The 20,008-nt window shown below is 53.7% G+C and overlaps 1 protein-coding gene across 2 annotated transcripts in view; it reads left to right on the top strand.

Moving 5' to 3' along the window:
* Window positions 1-20,008, top strand: part of EGFLAM (EGF like, fibronectin type III and laminin G domains) — a 135,997-nt gene that overhangs the window by 103,862 nt on the left and 12,127 nt on the right. The window contains exons 16-20 of one of the 2 annotated variants that reach the window (XM_079793916.1): window positions 3,278-3,389; window positions 4,999-5,115; window positions 7,748-7,928; window positions 15,846-15,924; window positions 19,149-19,289. In XM_079793916.1, coding sequence (XP_079650042.1) covers window positions 3,278-3,389; window positions 4,999-5,115; window positions 7,748-7,928; window positions 15,846-15,924; window positions 19,149-19,289 — 630 coding nt within the window. Of the gene's footprint in view, window positions 1-3,277; window positions 3,390-4,998; window positions 5,116-7,747; window positions 7,929-15,845; window positions 15,925-17,982; window positions 18,227-19,148; window positions 19,290-20,008 lie in introns of those variants that run through there. The other variant, XM_079793917.1, reaches the window with a different exon arrangement.

The following is a 20,008-nucleotide window of genomic DNA, read 5'->3' as shown; positions in this document are numbered from 1 at the left end:
GATGAGTTGTAATGAATCAGCACCTTGCCCCGAGCGTCACTTGGTGGGCACTTAGCCAATAAATGATGGCCAGTAAAATAGTACTAACAGAGCCCTGGCCGGTGTGGCTCAGTTGGTTGAGCATCATCCCATGCACCAAAAGGTTGCCAGTTCGATTCCCAGTCAGGGCACATATCCAGTTGCGGGCTCAATTCCCTGGTAGGGGGCGTGCAGGAAGCATCCAATTGATGATGTGCTCTCACATCGATGTTTCTCTCTCTTCCTCCCTCTCTCTCCCTCCACTTCCTCTCTCTCTAAAAATCAATTACAATATATTTTTTAAAACTATTAACAGAAATTTAATGAAGAGTAATGTCCTTGGTGACCTCACTTTGCATTTTCACCTTCCTCTTTGCCGTTTCTCCAGTGGTGACTTACGCTTGAGCGGGTCTTTCACCGCTCCCCGTGCTCTGGCAGAGTCCCTAGCAGGTGCAAAGCCCCCTCTGCCCAGTGTGCTGGAGGAGGCTCAATAGCACACCCGGCAGTAAATCGATGCCTCAAGTGCTGGCTGGTGTCTGCGGAATTGGTTCTGAGTTGTCAGAACTTTCCCTCGGCTACCTGGTTTGGGTGTGAATTCACTCAGATCGATGGCTCAGTGCAGCGTCAGTATCTCTGTGAGTCCCGGGAGGGGCAGATGTCTTTCTTATTTGTGTGTCTCGCTCTTCTTAACTGTGTCCTCCCCTGGTAGTTTACCTCCAAGCCGGAGGCATGCTTCTTCCCACGTGTGTTACCTCTCCTCTGCTGCGGCTCCCGGGCACGCCCCGCCTCCGAGCGGCCCCCAGCAGGAAACCAGTGAGCTTGCTGTTGTTCTGAAGGTGATTGCAGGTCACAGTCGATCCACTCATCTTGCTGGGCTGTCATTTTTACAGAAAGAGCATGTGGGTGAGATGTGACAGCCACGTGAGGCCCTGAATTGCTGGTCATATTTCATGGCTGATGGGAAATCACTGCATTGGATTTCCATAATTCTTCAAAAGGCCAGTTTGTTTCTGCCCTTATGGCTGAACCCCTGCCCATCAGTGATACCTCCCACCGGGGGGACGGACAGACATGCTTGTACCCCTGGTTCCGCAAACACACCTGGTGTCTCGAGACAACGTTGGGGGGTACTTAATTGATCCCGTTTACACGTGGTTATGCAACCAGTCTAAGTGTTCGCTAAGAACTATTTGTCAAGTTGAAAAAGGAAGACGCCTTGCGCATCACCTTGTGCTATCAAGTGGCTTCGTCCTGGATAAGGAATGACTGGCAGGAGCCTGGGGGGGGGGGGGGGGGGGGGGTTGTGGCTCACCAGCGCCCCTCCTGGACAGACTACTCCCTGCACCTCAGCAGTGCAGCTGAGCTGTGGGGGGGAATCACAGATTCATGGGACCTCAGAAGGCCAGCTTTTCTCTTCCTAATTCTGTGCCTACTTTTGACAAGAGTAGTTCTTAATTAAAAAACAATAATTTTGCCTGACCGGCATGGCTCAGTGATTGTGCATCGACCTATGAACCAGGAGGTCACAGTTCCATTCCTGGTGAGAGCAGATACTCAGGTTGCAGGCTCAAACCCCAGGAGGGGGCATGCAGGAGGCAGCTGATCCATGATACTCACTCATCATTAATGTTTCTCTCTCCCTCTCCCTTCCTCTCTGAAATCAATAAAAATATGTTAAAGTAATAATAATACTAAGTTATTGTTTTCCTGCCTGTCAGGAAAGGTGCCTAGGAACAAAATCCTTGAGGATCTGGGGTGATGGAGCGGAGGCTCCAGGGCAAACCGACCACTGTGATCATGGATGGGGTTTCAGACACCCCTTTGGGAGATAATTATGTTACAAACCATTCCAAAGACTCCCTGCTCAGTTAAGCAAATTCCGTGAAAGCCTGACCTACAGGAAGTTGTGGAATTGGCCTCAGCGTTTTAACTTGAGGAAAAGGGTGGGGTGATCCAACTCATTATGAGCTGGATTCAAAAATGGTGACAATTGTAAGGAGCCGGCGACGGCCGTGATCGATTCAGCCGGGCTGAGCGAGCGGTGTATCCGCAGAAACGGCCTCTGCGGGGTGAGAGCAGGACCGGGGTGCCGTTCCTCAGTGTGGACACGGGCCCGTCGAAGTGCCGCTGGGTTCTCATTGCCTATTGATTTAGCCAAGGTGATTAAATCCTAATTGCAAAGGTCAAATCACAAAAGCATTTGCCGGAGTGAAAAAATCAAGTAAGGGGTGACGACCTTTCCGTAACGGGGCACATTGGTATTCCTGATGGCTTCCCAGCGATCACCCGGGACCCCAGAGTAATGAGCTGCAGCGGAGGCCAGGAACCGCGGCGCTAGACATACAGACGCAATGGGTACACGCCTTGTACACCTCACTGCAGACAGGAACGTGTCAGACTCTGACCAGCATCATTGAAACTTCAAGTGCTTCCACCTTGAATTTAAAACTGAATTTTTAAACTACTTTTAATCCTTTTCACAATCTCAGAGAACACGCAACCTGTCCTTGCCCCAGTGATTTATTATGAAAACTTTCTAACATAGAAGTTGATAGAAGAGTACAGTGAATGTCATACCCACCTCCATTCATCCACAGTTAGTGCTTTGTTATATTGGCTTTTATCCCACATCTAGCCTTCCTCCCTCCCTCCCTCCCTCCCTCCCTCCCTCCCTCCCTCCCTCCCTCCCTTCCTCTTTCCCTCCCTCCCTCCTCCTCCTTCTTCCTTCCTTCCTTCCTTCCTTCCTTCCTTCCTTCCTTCCTTCCTTCCTTCCTTCCTTCCTTCCTTCCTCCCGCCCTCCCTTCCTCATTTCTTTCCTTTTTTCCATTCATCCATTCATCCATCCATCCATCCATCCATTTTATTTTCTATGTATTTCAGTGGATACTGCAAGACATCAGTACACCAAGGAATCTCTGTTTTACTCCACAGCCTGTATAACTCCTTCTTCAAAGCTTGTGTGCAACAATGGTCACCTTTTACCCTCCTGCCACCCCTCATCTAGAAAACAAGGCTCATCCTACCCCCGTTCCAGGCCTGCGTAAGGAATAAACAAGATAATGGATGCCATGTTCCCACCGTGCAGGGGTCCGATAACTGGGGCGAACACTGCTGTGTCCACTAAGTGAGAAGGATCGTTTTCTCTTTGCCGAGCAGAGTGAGGTGCTGAGGTTGGCATCCGTGTCATCGGAGCCGGGTCGATGGACAGCATTCGTAACACGAGGATGCTAACCCACGCTCAGTCTCCCTCCTTCCACAGGAGTGAAGACCCCCTCGCCCTCGGCCGCTGGCACGAGCTGCGTGTATCTCGCACAGCGAAGAACGGCATCTTACAGGTGGATAAGCAGAAGGTGGTGGAGGGCATGGCGGAGGTAAGGACTCACCCGTGCTCCCGATGGTGTGTGGGGCTGTTTCCTTTCTGTCCTGGAGACAAAGTGGTGAAGCACATGGATGCCAGGGCCAGGCTGCCTGGCTAAACCCGAGCCCCCCACCTGGCAAGTTACTTAACTTTTCTCTTCTTCAGCCTTGAGCACGGATAGTAGCAGTAGACGCCTCACAGGGCAGCTGCACGGATTAAGTGAGCTAATACGAGGGCAGCACCTAACACATTGCCCGCCGCCCCCTTCGTTCCTGTGGGCGTGTAATACAGTAGCTCTGAAACCAGACTTCGGGGTTCAAAATCTGGCTCCCTTTACTTACCCATAATGTGAACTCAGACTCTGAGTTTGTGCTTTCTCATCTATATAATGGGGGTAAGAATGGTGCCTACCTCATGGAGTTGTGCAGATTATAATAATGATATATGTCACACACAGCAGTCCCTGGCATAGGGTCAGCACCGTTTAGCTTTACTTATCGGTAGTATTTATATTGTACTCTCATAGCCTCAGGGGCACAGAATTTCTACTCAAGTTTACAACTTGATTTCATTTCCAAGGATATGTCCGGAGGAAAACGACATTTTTAAAGAAGAGATAGGAGAGATCTGCTTTAAGCTATAACCTACTAGGATTCTGCACACCCCAAACATTTACAGATGCCTAAAGAAGTGTTTGACTTTATTTTGGGCATTGCAAGATTTAAAGAGGGCAGTGGTGAATGTGGGTGTTCTGGTGAGAAAATGGATCGGTAGAAAAAAGAAAAGGAAGGAAAAGAGACTTTGGGTGGGGACAGAGGTATTTGGTGGGGAGAAGAGGAGAAAAGACACACGTGTCTGGGAACCACCTCGGGGACAGCAGGGGAAGGGGGGTGTCCCAAACCTCCTTGGGAATTAGAAGAATCCCACACTGCCTGAAGGTTATCGACAGAGACAATTCAGTCTGTGATCTGATGAAGGCATAGCTGTGGCGCCTGAATATGACAATAGCCGGCCATGCCGAGTGAGGAGTGTGTGTCCAGCTCAGTGCCGGGAGGGCCGAGACTGTGCCTAGTCAGTCACACAGCCCCGGGACCAGCAGCTCATCACAGGGCCCACTTCCCACTCACGCTCCATGTCCATCCATGGCCAGCGGCAGCTTCCGCCTGAGACCCAACCTGGAGGCACCGGGGGTTGGACGAGGCCGGGCGAGCCGCCCCAGGCTCCGAAAGCTCCTGCCCAGAAGTGGTCCCTGTCTCTCTTGCTTCCGTTTCACTGACGATCAATCGCAGGCTACGTGCCCCACGTGAGACCGACAGGTTGGAGGCCGGCTCCCTGCCGGGGCGGGGTCCTGCTGGCTGAGCATCCACCCCTTTGCTGTGACACATCCCCAAGGTAGACACTGCGGTTCCCCTATTGTAGATGGTGAACCTGAGTCCCAGAGAGGCTATGAAACTTACAAACATTCAAAGAGGTGGTGAGGGGCAACACAAAGCAATGGGAGCGTCAGACCAACATGAAGACAGATTGTCCTGATGGGTCTTCAGGGACCCGAGGGTGCATGTGCTAGTCTTGACCATCTTTTCTCAACGTTACGCCATGTTTTGTGTTTCCCCTGTTGGCAGGGCGGCTTCACGCAGATCAATTGCAACACGGACATTTTTATTGGCGGAGTCCCCAGTTACGACGAGGTGAAGAGCAAGTCGGGCATCCTCAGGCCATTCAGCGGGAGCATCCAGAAGGTACGGCTCGCTTACTCTGTTGTTGTGTGACCTTGACTCCAGGCACTGGAATTGAGAATTGTGACCCATGCACAACCCGCTGTATCCAAAGGCATTTGGAGAGAGTTTGGACATGTTTAAGATTTCATTTGTGAATGCTCACAGCAAGCTTTCCAACCCCATGTCTTACATAGTCTCAGTCCGCTCCTGGGTCTATGCCCAGCAGACGTAGCATGAACGCAGCTTGACGGAGATGCATTTTCACAGCCAGTCCACAAACATATCCTGGGGCTGGCATCAGGTCGCTTCCAAAACTTCCACGCAAGGGAAGGAGGTGAATGGATCTAATAGCAACTCTTGGCTCTACGCTTCTCTGTAGCTCACTTGGCAGTTTGCTGAAGGCAAGAACCAACTCTTGTTGCCCCTCCAACCCCCCACTTTAGCAATGGTTCATCAGTCACGTCGCCCAGTTCTTCAATCACGTAACCCAGTTCTTCAATCACGTAGCCCAGTTCTCAAGAGCGTCGATTAGAGTCCTTCCATAGAGGGTGCAGGAGGAAACCGCTCAGCTAGTGACAGACACAGGACACGGACCCCACTCACATTCATCTCTTCCTCCGTCCCCGGAGGCTGCCCTGCCATGACTCTCAGGTGGGAGAAGAGGGAGTTCTGTTGGCAGCAGACACGCAGGGCGACTCACCAGCCAGGTCTCCAGGCCCCCAAACCCTGGGGGAAAGGGACTTGAAGAGAAGCACATTGGGTTCCTGGATGTTAGCGTCATCTAGTTTTCCTTCGGGCACCAGGGGTGGGGGGTGGGCCACTGACCCCTTCAAACCTGAGGTGGGAGGCCCAGGGAAGGAAGGTCCTACCAGGATTTGCTCCTGGGAGCTGGGAAGGGCCCCTGGGCTCAGTCTTTCTGGGGATCCCGGTGTGGGGTCCAGGCACTATTTGCTGACTCCTGTGTGTTTCCCTTTGTTGCAAACGGTGGTGACAGTGACACCTCAATTCAGACCTTTACTCCCCTTCTTACCCCCCATGAGTGGGTTTGGCCTTGTTTAATCTTGTGTTTGAAATTCTCACTTGGGAAGCAAGCTGAGGTGCTAAGAGGGTTCACCCCCTCCCCACCCTAGCAGGCCCCCTCCCTGGCACAGCGCACACAGCCCTTTCCTGTCCACTCCGGGAAAGGCCACCCTCCCCTCCCAGGTCCTGGCCAAAGCCTTGGCTGTGGCGTATCCTGTGGCGATTGGTGCGGTGAATGGCTTGTCTCAGTTACGGTGAGTTTCACAGCCCTTCACTCACAGCATGAAAAGGGACATGGACGGTCATGGAGGGATTCTGGCTGCTCTCCAGCAGCTTCTGAGATTCAGGACCGAGGAAAGTTTGCTCCCAGCTCCCCGGACACTATCCAAGGACCAGGCCAGCCTGTGCAAACAGGGATTAGGGGCCGGAAGTGCCATTGCTACCTGCTTTGGACCCCCTGCAGGGCGGGGTCTCCTGGGGTACTTTCTCTCCCTGAGTTCTGCAAAGCCTTCCCCACATGGAACACCAACAGCTTGGGTAGATACACAGTCTGAGTCAAGGGCTGGAAACAATGGGTGTATTATTTGGGGTGGGAGCCCAGTAAGCTATTCCCAGAATTCCTCTTTCTCCAGAGCCCCCTGCAGGGAAAAGGGGGTGGGGCCCGGAGCGCTCTGGCCCCAGTGAGCATGCCCAGCGGTGGTGAGAATGTGAGCTGAGTTTCTCTTTTTTTCTTTAATGATGAGGAAGGGGCTGTAGAGGGGAAGGGAATTCAAGAGTGTCAGGGAAGGAGGACAGGACAGCAAGAGCTGGGGGACGCTGGCTGGTTGGTTCAGTTGGTTGGAGCATCGTCCTGTACACCCAAAGGTTGCAGGTTCGATTCCTGATCAGGGCACATACCTAGATTATGGTTTTGATCCCTGGTCAGGTGCATACAGGAGGCAACCAATTGATGTTTCTCTCTCACATCCTCACATTGATGTTCTTTTCTCTTTCTCTCCCTTTGTCTCTTTCTAAAACTCAATAACACATCTCCTTGGGTAAGGATTAAAAAAAAAAAAAAGAGCAGGTGGGGCCATCGGGAGGGCTCCATTGATGGAGCCTGAGGCAATACACCAGGACATTAGTCAGGCAACAGAGCAGTCCAGCGAGAAGCCGCTCCTCCACCCTCACCTGAGCCTTCACTCCGTGTTGGTTCTTCGTTCTGGGTTCTTCCCATCTCAGGCTCAGCTGCATCTCAGGGCCACCTGGGAAGCCATGAAAGGTTACTGATGACTGATCGCACCCTCAGAGATCCTCACTCAGATATCTGGGTGGACCTGGGTGTTAATTATTTCCTAAGTCCCCCGCGATTCTGAGAGGCAGCCGGGTGGGGACCCCCGCTTCGTAGGGACTGGGCCTTCTCATTGAGCTCTGAGCCACCAGGCCTTCCAGACCACAGGCACAGCCCCCGTGTGCCCTGGCCAGCACGTCGGTTCCTGCGTCATGTCACTTAGGACTATGAAGGCAGCTACCCGCCCTTATCTCCTCTTCCCGAAGCTCTCGCTGCGTGTGGTCTGGGTCGGTGGCCGAGGGACACTTTATACACCGCTGAGATGTTTCCCGAGCCCCTGACTGTCTACGCTTTCTCTCCCAGATCACCCTGAACGACCGCGCCATCCACGTGAGGCACGACTTCACCCACGGCGTGAACGTGGACAACGCAGCCCACCCGTGCGTGGCGGGCCCCTGTGCCCACGGCGGCAGCTGCCGGCCCCGGGAGGAGGGCTATGAATGTGACTGCCCCCTGGGCTTCGAGGGCCTGCACTGCCAGCAAGGTACGAGGGCTGGGGCCTGGCTGGGCCGGGCTGGTGCCGGGCTGGGGCCAGGCTGGGCCGGGCTGGGGCGGGGAGGGGAGTGCTGGTGATACCAGTCCAGCCGGTTATTTTCATCAGCGATTTCAGTGACATAGTAGATGGCTAATCCTATATAATAAAAGGCTAATATGCAAATCGACTGAATGGCAGAACAATCAGTTGCTATGATATGCACTGACCACCAGGGGGCAGATGCTTAATGCAGGATCTGCCCCCTGGTGGTCATTGCGCTCCCACAGGGGAAGCGCTGCTCAGCCTGAAGGCAGGCTAATGGCTGGCGAGCACAGTGGCAGTGGCGGGAGCCTCTCCCGCCTCCGTGGCAGCTCTAGGGACCTCTTGGGGGATGTCCACCTGTTGGCTTAGGCTCACTCCCAGAAGCAGGCCTAAGCTGGCAGGCGGACATCTCCCGAGGGGTTCCTGCTCCCACCCCCAGTGCACGAATTTCGTGCACCAGGCCTCTAGTCCCATATAAACTGCTATACTTATTTAACGATTAAAATGCTGAGATCCTCCTGTAACAGGAGGTAAACAGCTTCCCCTCCCGACTGCCCTGGCCCCTTCCCTGAAAATCCCCTCATGGCCCTGCATCCAAAAGGTTAGCCCATAATATAGGAGAGCTTCCAGGACCCCCCTTCATCTGAGGCACCCCCAGAGCCCATCCTGATAGGCTGATAAATGTTTTGCCTCAATATTTTGACCCCACCTGTGAATGTTATAAAGAATCTTACCAAATACAGAAAAATGTGAATTGTATTTGGAAAGTATTAACAGCCTTCCGGTAGAGTGCTATGTTCCTTGCCACTTAAGTTTCCCCTGTGCCTCAGTTTCCTCATGGTGAAGTGAGAATAAAAATAGCAATAGTACCTAACGCAGAGGGTGTGCGGGATCAATGAGACGACACATGTTCCTTGGAAGAATGCCGGGTGGGTACTCAACCAGCACCAGCCATTATTGCTATCGGTGAGAAAAATAAAAACCCATCCTGTCCGAGAGCAGGGGCAGGGCGCAGTACTGGCTTGAGGGAGGCGGGACCGGGGCCTGGTGTCAGAGGCGGCCTGCCCTCATACGGGCATCACCTTGGGCCATGGGGAGCTTCTTGTTCAGGGGTCAGGATGGCCTCACCTGTTTAGGAACTAGTTTTTAACAAGGTAGGCAGGCCCGGAGGACATCGGGCACCAGCCCAAGTGAAGGAGTGTGCTGTCTTCCTTGTGTGCTTCCAGGTTCCTGATTTTCATCGGACGTAGGGCCTAGAGGGAAACGGGAAATGAGGGCAGATGTTTCGGGATGTGGGAGGATAGGAGTTGTTTTGCAGGAGTCTTGGAAAGTATGAAAGATGCCAAGTGGCCGGATGGAAGGTTCAGTAGTATTATACTTAAATGAATTTTGAAACCTGCATGGCAAATCGTATGAAATATGTGCATTAACGTAGCTCACCCGATGATAACCCCCACGGAAGAGTCCTAGACCCATTTGTGAACGGGCCCGAGGAGAATCCCAACAAGGGAATCCCTGTTTAGCTAGCAGCGTGTACCTGGCGAGATTCAGTTCCCGAGCGGCCCGTGCACTCAGAAAACTGGGTTTGGCTTTCACGGGTCAGTGTGTGAATCTCGGGGCCTCCCCTCCGGCACAGGCAGGGCAAGCTCGCTCCTGCCTTAAACACCAACGCTAATGCTCAGTGTGTGAAGGCCAGGCTTCCGTGAGCAGTCAGCAGCTTCGGGAATTCGAGGAAGGACAGGGTCATGTGTGATCTTGCTAACCCTCGCTTCCTGCTACAGGACATCAACCATGAGGTATGAAAAGCTCAGGTGTATAGCTTTGTAACCGTGGGTTCAGGTTCAACGAGAAACACATTGTACCAGAATGAAGGGACAGACCTCCGGTGAGGGTCTGGGCTACCTGGCGAGGTCCCAGGAGTGGACAGTGGCAGGGGACCTGGGGGGCATTTGGGCCTCTTTCTGCAGCTCACTGTGCTGGAGCCATCAGCTGCCCCCTGTCGCATCGTTACCCCCTTGTGCTTTGAGAAAAAGATGGCCCTCTGGCACCGTGGCCACCGCTGCCAGTGCTGGGTGTGGGGGTGGGGGTGGGGATTCACATAGGGGAGGCCCAGTCTGCAAACAGCTTTCTCTCCCGTTATGCGGCTTCTGAGGATTAATGGGGCTTGGGGTGCAGCCTGGTGCCGCTCAGAACATGTCTCCCAGGCCCCAACGGGCACACAGCGGCGCACAGATGGCTGTCATCCGGGGGAGAGCGTCTAGTCCCGGGTCAGGATGGCAACGCTGGGAAGTGGGCCGCTCTCACTGATCTGCGGAGATGCAAAAGAACATTCTACAAGTTTGGGTACATTCTTAGCTTGAAAGACAGGAATAGTTGGAAGCAATCTTGATGGGCAGAGAAAACCCTGCCTGATCCAGCAAGGTGGTTCATAGCCTCGTCGATGTAAAGATTCGGGTTTTTTCCCCACCTGAGGACCAGGCCATCTTCAGAAGCAAGACCCTGGTGTTCCCCTGGAGTTAGGCCTGTCCTTGTACACCGAGCAGCGTGGGGTGAATCCCCAGCACCAGGCCCGCTCAGTCCACACCCAGGGGCCCCCTTCTCCATCAGGAACGTGGTGTGGGGCCCCTCCGCGAGTCGGGTTTCTCTGGCCGGCGCAGGGTGTGTGAGGGCAGGCAGGTGAATCCACTTGGGACCTGGCCAGGAGACAGGGGTCTAGGACCCAAAACTCAGACAAATCCTGGGGAGGCGCTAGGCCCCCTGACCATCGCGGAGGTCTCGGGAGCCCCGTTGGTCCCTGAGAGGTCAGGGTCAGGAGCAGGCGGGCCTGACCCTGACCGAGATGGGCATGGAGGTCCTCTGAGCCCCGGGGGCCCCCAGGCCACTACAGGCTCCCCGAGGCGGCAGCTGCCGAATTGGGGCCGCTCACCCCAACCTCGGGAACCCACCGGCTCTCGGACTCACAGATCAGGTCCTGAGAAAATCATCAGGCTTGACTCTGGTGACCGCCTCACCTTCATCTTGGGGCTCTCCCTCTTAGGTGCCTTCCTCCACCTCAAACCTCAGCACCCTAATCCTGCGACCCCCCTTCTCATCTCACCCGAGGGGTGTCAACAAGGCCTCCCTCCTCAAAAACAAATGCCCCCCTTCCTTAGAGATTTCTTCTTTCTACTCATCCAAATGTGCCATCGGATGTTCCAGCTCCTCACCGCTCTTAGAGCCACGCAAGGTACTGAGAAGTCAGAGCCGCCTTTCCCAGAGTGCATGCAAGAATTTAAGTTCTAAAGAATATTAATGGCAAAAAAAGGAATATTGATGGCTGTTTTTCACACAGAGAGACAGACACACGTACATTCACATGCACAACATGGGAGGGGGCGTTCTGTGGTCAAAGAAGTTTGGGGAAACGTGGTTAAACAGCTCTCTCTCCTGCAGGACTTCTCAGAGCCTTTGTTATACTCTGAGTGTTCCAGACACGGGTGTAGGATGCAGCTGTTTTGTCCTGGGGTTCTCCCAACCAATAGCACACAGGCTGCTTGGGGAAGGAATAGGGGCCTGGTCCCCCTCCCTCCCTGTCCCCTCATTACTGAGAAGTTTGGACTCAGGCCATGTAGGACCCTGCTGGCCACTAGATGGGGCTATGTCTCTGCAGCAGGTGAGCTGATGCCCGCTCACCCCTGACACCCTTAGCCACTGAGGCCACGCCTGGGCTTCAGGCATGCGCTCTTCATGGATGCAAGGTCCCAACACACGGGATCTGGCCTGATCTACATTGACCTACCACATACGCAACACTGAGGACATTTTATGTCGCCTTTCGTAGCTCCCACGCCATATTGTTGGGTCTGATTCGGATTAATGTTCTTTGGTCCCAGTGTATGAAACATAGATCCAGTAAGTAGAGGCTGTGTTTTATGAAAACGCAGTAAATGGAAACACAAATGAAGAGGGTATGCCTACCACCGGGACTTTCTTTCCTTAGGTGGTTTGTGATTAAACGATGAAGCACTGCTGCTGTTCAGCCCAGATGTCGGTCTTCAGTGTAGAGCAGGTTTTTGTTTGTTTGTTTATTTGTGGCCACAGCGTCTGATTCCTGGCGCTGCCCCAGCCCGGAGGGGGAGCTGCCAGGGCGGCAGGTGCGTCCTCGGCGGCACGGCCCTGTGTCAGGGAGGTGCTGAGCGGAGCCCTGGCTGTGGGGAAGGCTGGATGGCAACCCCCCAGCTCCTCCTGTGACTGCACGAAGGAGCCGCCCTCCCTTCCCTCTTCCTAGTCTGCAGGGAATTGCAAGTCCCCGAAGGACAGGGTGCTTGGCCTGGAGGCTGCCGTTCCCTGGGGCGGAGCATGTTCACGTGTCCTCGGACGGCACAGGCTTTTCGGTATAAATGGGAGGACGTGACAGAAACACATGGCAACGGATGCCTCAGCAAGGCTTCGCCCCAGGGAAAAGGCAGTGTGACAACACAGACGTAAAGGGTCTGGTTAAATGTAACCATGTTTGCAATATTTAAACACACCACGAAGGGCCCGGGGGCCGGAGGGTCGCCTCCAGCCCCCGCGTGTGAGGACAGAACGCACACTTACGAATCCACACGGACCAGCGCGCGTGTGTTGTCACTGTTTTGTATTCCGTGGTGTCACTTCTGGACGGCTCCCCTGCCCTTTGTCCCTCGCCGATGACCAGAGCTCTGGGGTCTTGCAGTGGGGGGTGGGCAGGGGTGGGAACGAGGCTGATATTTTCCACTCGGGAGAGAAAAGAGGCAGCTGGCTGGCTTATCAGTCCTTTCTCACACGCAGCCCAGAGCCAAGGAAAGTAATAACCACTGATTGACAAGGTCAGTAACTCTTTAGCAGGAGCTGTTTCTCCAGGTTTAGCCTAAGTGAGGACTGTCGGTTCAAGGTCAGGAGCCTCAGAGGTGTCAGGCACCTTACCATTCACGTCTTCTTGGTCCCCCGCCACCCCACCCTCACCCCCACGGGAAGCTGGGGCTGGGAGGCCAGCGGGGCGTCGGAGGAAACTCGTTGGTTCCCGATGGTCTGCACAGAGAGGGGGTTTTACATGCCCGTGAGAGTCTGACTCCCCCTGTTCTGTTTCATGCTGGCACGCGGCAGAGTGCGGGAACTACTGCCTCAACAGTAAGTACAGTGAGTCCTGCGAGAGACCGGGAGCGCGCCGGGCTGGGGCCAGGCAGGCTTGGCCAGCTCGGGCACGGCGCAGGCCACCACACACAGGGGTACCCGGGTGAGCGGCGAGGGACTTGGACATCCCTGGAGGGTGGCGGGAATCCTCTCTCCAGAAGAGCCGCCCTGAGAATGCACTTGAGTCCCCACTGGGCCTCAGGATGCGCTGAGCTCCTGAGCGGGGGCTTCGCAGGCAGCTGGACGGGGCTCAACAGACCCCTGAGAGGCTCCATGTGCAGAGCAGACATGTGGCAAGCATGTCCTGACCATGTCAAGGAGTCCAGGGGAGCCCTAGCTAGTGGCCACAGGCCCACGTCCACGGCCAATAACAGCAAGGACAGGCCCTGCCCGCACCTCCCACCTGAGGTGGAAGCAAACCCAGAGGGGCATGTTGGTCATGGGCAGCCCGGGAAGACTCCTCCACCTGCCTGGCCATTCTCTCTTCTCCTCCGTTCTCAACTCCCGGTACGTCCTGCCGTTTCTTTCTTTCTTTCTTTTTTAAATATATTTTTATTAATTACAGAGAGGAAGGAAGAGGGAGAGAGAGATGGAAACATCAATGATGAGAGAGAATCATTGATTGGTTGCCTCCTGCATGTCCCCTACTGGGGATCGAGCCCACAACCTGGGCCTGTGCCCTTGACTGGAATCAATCCTGGGACCCTTCAGTCTGCAGGTCGATGCTCTATCCACTGAGCCAAACCGGCTAGGGCTTCTCCTGCAGTTTCTTGCTCTTGTTTCTCCCCTGGCCCTCCCTCCATGTCTGCCCTCTGGGTCTGTCCTCTCTGCACTCTGCCTTTTCCATTCCCCTCTCCTTTCCCTGCCCCGGGCTGCCCATCCCCGGAGTCCTTGCTATTCCTGCCTCCCCTCCTTCTCTCTCGGCATTTTCTTTCCCCTCTCCTCACTCTAGCTTGCCCCTTCCTCCCCCGCTCCTCAGGGTCTTTTTATTTTGCATCCCACTCTCTTCTCCTCCCCTTTCCTGCCTTTCCTCCCCCTCCTCCTCCTCCTCCCACTTTAACCAGAAGGTGGGGAGGCTGGTGGTGCGGCCCAGACTTTAACAGATGAGACTTGCCTCTCTGTCTCTGGCCCTAATAGGTCCTCTGGGCCCTCAGGCTCCGTCCAGGGCTGCGTTGCTCCAGAGAGCAGTTTCTCAGAAATGACTTTTAAAGCTTTTATTTCTCTTCCTTTGCTTTCCTTGTTTCTTTCTTTTAAAAATTTTTACTTCTAATGAAAAGATTTTGAGTAGCATGCTGTAGGTGACCTGTCAACATAGGAACTTATTCTTGGGGGCTCAATGCTATTGGGTTTTGGAGTTGGCTGTTATCTCTCTCTTTAAAAAAAAAAAAAAATGTTTAGCCCGGCCAGCGTGGCTCAGTGGTTGCGAATCAACCTATGAACCAGGAGGTCATGGTTCGATTCCCGGTCAGAGCACAGGCCCGGGTTACAGGCTCGATCCCCAGTGTGGGGCGTGCAGGAAGCAGCTGATCAATGATTCTCTCTCATCATTGATGTTTCTATCTCTCTCTCCCTCTCCCTTCCTCTCTGAAATCCATACAAATAAATATTAAAAAAAATAAGAAATGTTTAGAAGTCACGTTTAAACTCCTGGTTGTTTGTAGTGTCCACTAATGATATATGTTCTCCTGGGTGTAGAATCCTTAGTTCAGTGTCTTTTTTGCACCAACCACATATTTTGTGGGACTCTAACTTGTTTTGTGAGCAGGCTTATTCTTCTTGTTTTGCACATTTGTTTGAAAATGAGATTCATTCTACCTTAATTCTTTCAACTGTCACTTCTGTGTTTTTCTAAAGAGGAAAGAGAGATGGCCGTGATCTCTTTGCCTGGCATCTCCTAAATTATCCCTAATCTTTGGCACCAAACACAACCACGTAACCTATTCTTGTGCTGACTGCGTGCAGAAGGAAGATTTCTCAGGAAAACAAGGGGAAGGCAAGTTGAGAGGAAAGAGACAGGCTGCTGAGGTCCTGGAAAGTGAAGGGTGGGCTGAGGAGCAGAGCCGGGAATGCGGGGATCAGTCTGATTCCTGCTCTGTTGCTCTCTTAGCCGTCTAACCTCAGGCAGAGCCTTGATGACTTCTGTGCCTCGTTTCCTCTTCTAAGAATGGGAGTCCCCAGCCCTCCCCTTTCTCCAGTCTCCCTGCTGCTTCATGACATTGTTGTGAAGAGCTTAGGAAGTGTGACGCTGGAGGGGATTTGTAAAAACAAGTCAGGGCCTCGTGGCTCACAGTTGGCCAATCTCCTGCGGTCATGGCTGAAAGGGTTTGGGGGCAGATTGGCCTCAAATAGGGAAATTTCAGTGGGCTTATTTGATGGTTATTTCCTCTGCCTCCCTTGGAGAACATCTAGGGTTGCCCCCAGCTGCTCCCCACGTGGCCCGAGACCGGCTCTTAGGCTTACAAGAATAACTGGGCAGGGTTCAAGTTTCAGCATGTAGCAAGCCCTTCTCAGTAGTGCTGAGGGCATTCACCGTGCCGGCCAGCCCGGGGGAGGGGACCACAGGGAGGTGCCAACACCAGGCCTTCAGGCCAGGCAGCTCCAAACCTGGCCGAGAGGAAGGAGCCGACCAGCTGTTCACTGTCCTGATCCCAGGAGCTGGCCTTCTTGCCTCTGTGTGTGTCCCTGCCCGTGGCTGAGTGCTGGGTCAGGAGAGCCATGGCCATGTAACTTACGCTTTCTCTTCTGCCTCAGCCATCACAGAAACCATTGAGATTCCGCAGTTCATCGGCCGCAGCTACCTGACCTACGACAACCCAGACATCCTCAAGAGGTAACGCGTTTCAACGGGCAACGGGCACCTTGTCTCTCGGGGGGTAGATTTCGTAATAGTTTTCCCAAGGCTTTTCCTTATTTTATGAGCCAGAAGATAATTCTCAAAGAAGGCAGTTTAGCCATGGCCTCAGGGGAAAACAGCCACATATCATAAACACAGAAACTGGAACAAAACAAAACAAAAAAACTTGAAGAGGCAGCCTTTCAAACAACCCAAACCCTATGGAGGAGGTTGTCTGGCCTTGGGTTTTCAGGGCTATGAGTGATTCCCCAGTCAGGGCAATCGATTTCAGAGAGGAAGAGAGAGAGAGAGAGAGAGAGAGAGAGAGAGAGAGAGAGAGAATGAGAGAGAATCATTGATCAGCTGCCTCCTGCATGTCCCCCACTGGGGATAGAGCCCACAACCCGGGCAGGTGCCCTGACTGGGAATCGAACAGTGACCTCTGGGTTCATAGGTTGATGCTCAACCACTGAGCCACACTGGCTTCATGCTGCTCTTGGCCAGGGCCTGACGCTTTGCCGCGAGCTGCAGCGGAGGTCCCGCAGCTCCACCAACAGTGTCAAGTCCATGTCCTACTTCCCATCTTCAGCAGCAAAGGTCCCTGTCCTCCGCAGCCGGCCAGCTCAGTGAGGGCTCCTCAGCTCTCTTCATGTGGACACGGCACACGGAGGTGCCCAAGTCACCATCCTGGCTGGTAGGCCCTGGTGACTGAGGCTCCAGGACCCCCCGACCCCCACTCCAAGCTCCTGGTGTGGAATAGCCTCTTACGTAGCCATGGGAAGGCTGGCCCTCGGCAAGTCCTCAACCTGGGGAGCTCGTCTTTGGTCCTTTCATGCCGCCTCTTCTTTTTTTCTCCCTCCCCTCGTTCTCTGTAGTTCCGAGTCTGCCATCCCCCACAACACTGCCAGCACCATCCTAGAATTTTCCTTCCTCTTCAGGTTGACTGTTTCTTAACAGACTGAGGCAAAGCTTTCAGCTAAAAGCACCCAGTGTGTAGGGTGGAGGTTGGTGGCTTTTCAAGGAACAAAGCTGGGAGACATTTTCCTGGGGCATTGGATGAGCATTTCCCTGGTAACTGAACCCACACCAGACGGCAGCCATTGCTTCATTTCTCTAGTCCCACTTGGGTTCATGTAGGTGGTTTTGGTGGGGCCTTAGGCAAGATGGATTTCCGCCCGGAGACACCCTCTTCTTTCCTCAGCCCTTTTCTCCAAGGATGGAATGGCGTTCAGTCCCCAGAAAGCAGGGACGGTGTGAAGGGGCCCAGGTCGTCAGCCCCCTGGATGCTTAGCGAGTGGCACTGGGCGGCTTGGTGGGAACAGGAGGCACTCGGTGGCCCTTGTGCACATGTATGTATATGCATGAACACATGCATGTGCGTGAAGCCACAGGCAACAGTCAAGTTCAGGTCTGTTTTGGTTAGATGCCTTTGGCTGCAAGTAACAGAAAACTCAGCTCAAAATGGCTTAAACCAGGGGTCCTCAAACTTTTTAAACAGGGGGCCAGTTCACTGTCCCTCAGACCGTTGGAAGGCCGGACTGTAGTTTAAAAAAAAACTATGAATAAATTCCTATGCACACTGCACATATCTTATTTTGAAGTAAAAAAACAAAACGGCAAAAACACCCGCATGTGGCCCGCGGGCCGTAGTTTGAGGACTCCTGGCTTAAACTAAAGGGTGTTTATTATTCCACGTAACAAGCAATCCGGACTTAGACTGGATCCTGGTGTGACTAATTCAGAGCATCAGCTGGATCATCAAAGACGCACGTCTCCTCTGTCCTTTGGCCTTGTTATCCTCAGCACGTTCTCCAGGGGTTACTCCCTTCCTGGTTATAAGATGGACATAAATCAGGCCACTCTCCAGTGGAACTGAAAAAAAACAACCTTTTTTTCTCATGTGACTCTTTTTAAAAAGAAAGGAATCTTTCCTAGAATCTTCCTGCTACATTTTCTCTGTCTCATTGGATAACAGCGGGTCACGTGCCCATCCCTAAACCACTCCCTGCACGAGAAAGGGAACCATCATGCTCAGCTGCCTCCAGTCAGCGTATCCAAGGCAAGGGGGGAAGGCAGGAGCGTGAAACAGGAGATCGGGGAAAGCAGGCCTCTCGGGAATGGGCCAGAGCGGGGGGCTCTGCACCTGGCCTGGTGGGAAGTCACCACGTGGCCCTGCTCCTCCCTCTCCGCTCTGAGGCCCCGCGTGGGAGGGCAGCCGCGGTCTCCTGTCTCGGCCTTGCTGGGAAAGCCTAGACAGAAGTCCCCCCCTGTTCACTGCTAAGTGCCTCTACAGCTCCAGGTTTGTGGGACAGACAGGGGATGGTACAAGTGACGGGAGACTAGAGACTTTTCCTATGGTGCCATGTTAGTCGCAATATTAAATTACCGTTACTCTTACTCCCTTTTACTTTAAGACCTTATACTTGCTCTTCTCCCTGCGAAACACCGGTCACTTTAGAGCAACCATGTCAAACTCAAAGGCTAACACGGGCCAAATAAACGAGGCATGTGGCCCGCGGGCTGTGAGTTTGACATGCTTGCTTTAGAGAGGCGATTTCTGAACGAGTCTAGTCCCAGGAATTGATAAAAGCTCAAAAGCCTGTGATCCTATTCCCAGCCATGGCTGCAGGGCCCGGGCCGGGACCTGCCAGAGTCTCTCTCCTCTCCTCTCTGCCTCTTGTCCCCTCCACCCTGCCTTCGCCACAACACCTCGCATCTGTCACTCTGCCTCCTGCCCACTCACCCCTCTGTCCTCAAGGACGGTCATCACCAGAGCTGGCCGTCCACAGCCACCATCGTAACCCCAAGAAGCCGCCAACTTGGGGCTCTTGGAAATTACAAAACCCACTTTCTGTTGGGGAGCGGGGAGCACTTTCCCCAGGACCCGTCTGTGGCAGAACAGGGAAGGAGGACTGGGTGTAGATTGGGGTGCAGCCTGGGACTTTGGAGTTGACAAGAGCCTGGTTAACCTGTGGCTCATCGCGTGCTCGCTCGAGGGTGGCACTGCACCTGGGACGGAGACTGCTGCAGAGCGAGCCTTCAGGTGCCCTCCCCCCCCCCCCCCCCCCCCCCCCCCGCCGTGGCCTGGCTCACAGCGCTGACGTCTGTTCTCAGAGATGCAGGCTCGTCCTTGCACCGGGTTTCTCCAGGCCGGCGGACGAACCTCAAAAACAGATACCGTGGACAACGGTTAAATGGGGGCAATTGTGTGTTTCCTCCAGGGTGTCCGGCTCAAGATCAAATGTGTTCATGAGGTTTAAGACGACTGCCAAAGAGGGCCTGTTGATGTGGCGGGGAGACAGCCAGAGGTCCAACAGCGACTTCATTTCCTTGGGCCTTCGGGACGGAGCCCTGGTGTTCAGGTAAGCCCTCCCCGCTGCCTTCCGCGCCACCTCGCAGGTCATGGCAGACAGGGAGGCGGAGTGAACCGAGCTCCGTCGGCTGGAATGACCGGCGCCTGAAGCTCCAGGCTGGGCCGAGGCCCCTGGCCTTTCCTCCCGGCGTCCTCCTTCCGGAGCAGCAGGCAGCCAGCCGTCCACAGCCTGAGGGCCAGGTCTGGCCCTCCACGCGTTTTTGTCAATGAAGTTTTATTGGGACGCTGCCATGCTCATTCGTCTATGACTGCTTTCATGCTACAGGGGCACACTTGAGTAGTTTTATTTATTTATTTATTTTTTGAAATATATATATATATATATATATATATATATATATATATATATATATATATATATATATTTTACTTCAGAGAGAAAGGGAGAGGGAAAGAGAGATGGAAACATCAATGATGAGAATCATTGATCAGCTGCCTCCTGCACGTCCCTACTGGGGATGGAGCCCACAACCTGGGCATGTGCCCTGATTGGGAATGGAACCATGACCTCCTTACCACTGAGCTATGCCAGCAGGCACACTTGAGTAGTTTTAATAAGGACTGTGTGGCAAAGCCTAAAATGTTTATTATCTGGTTCATACAGAACAGTTTGTGACCCCTTTTGTACTGTGTTTCTGCCTTGTGCTCCCCACTTGCAAATGGAGACTTGGTGCAGCTGAGCGGGGCCCTGAGTAGAGGACTTGGTAC

This window comes from Cnephaeus nilssonii, assembly GCF_951640355.1.
Source record: "Cnephaeus nilssonii genome assembly, chromosome: 2".
NCBI lineage: Eukaryota > Metazoa > Chordata > Mammalia > Chiroptera > Vespertilionidae > Cnephaeus > Cnephaeus nilssonii.
This window is presented reverse-complemented; position numbering and strand designations above follow the sequence as displayed.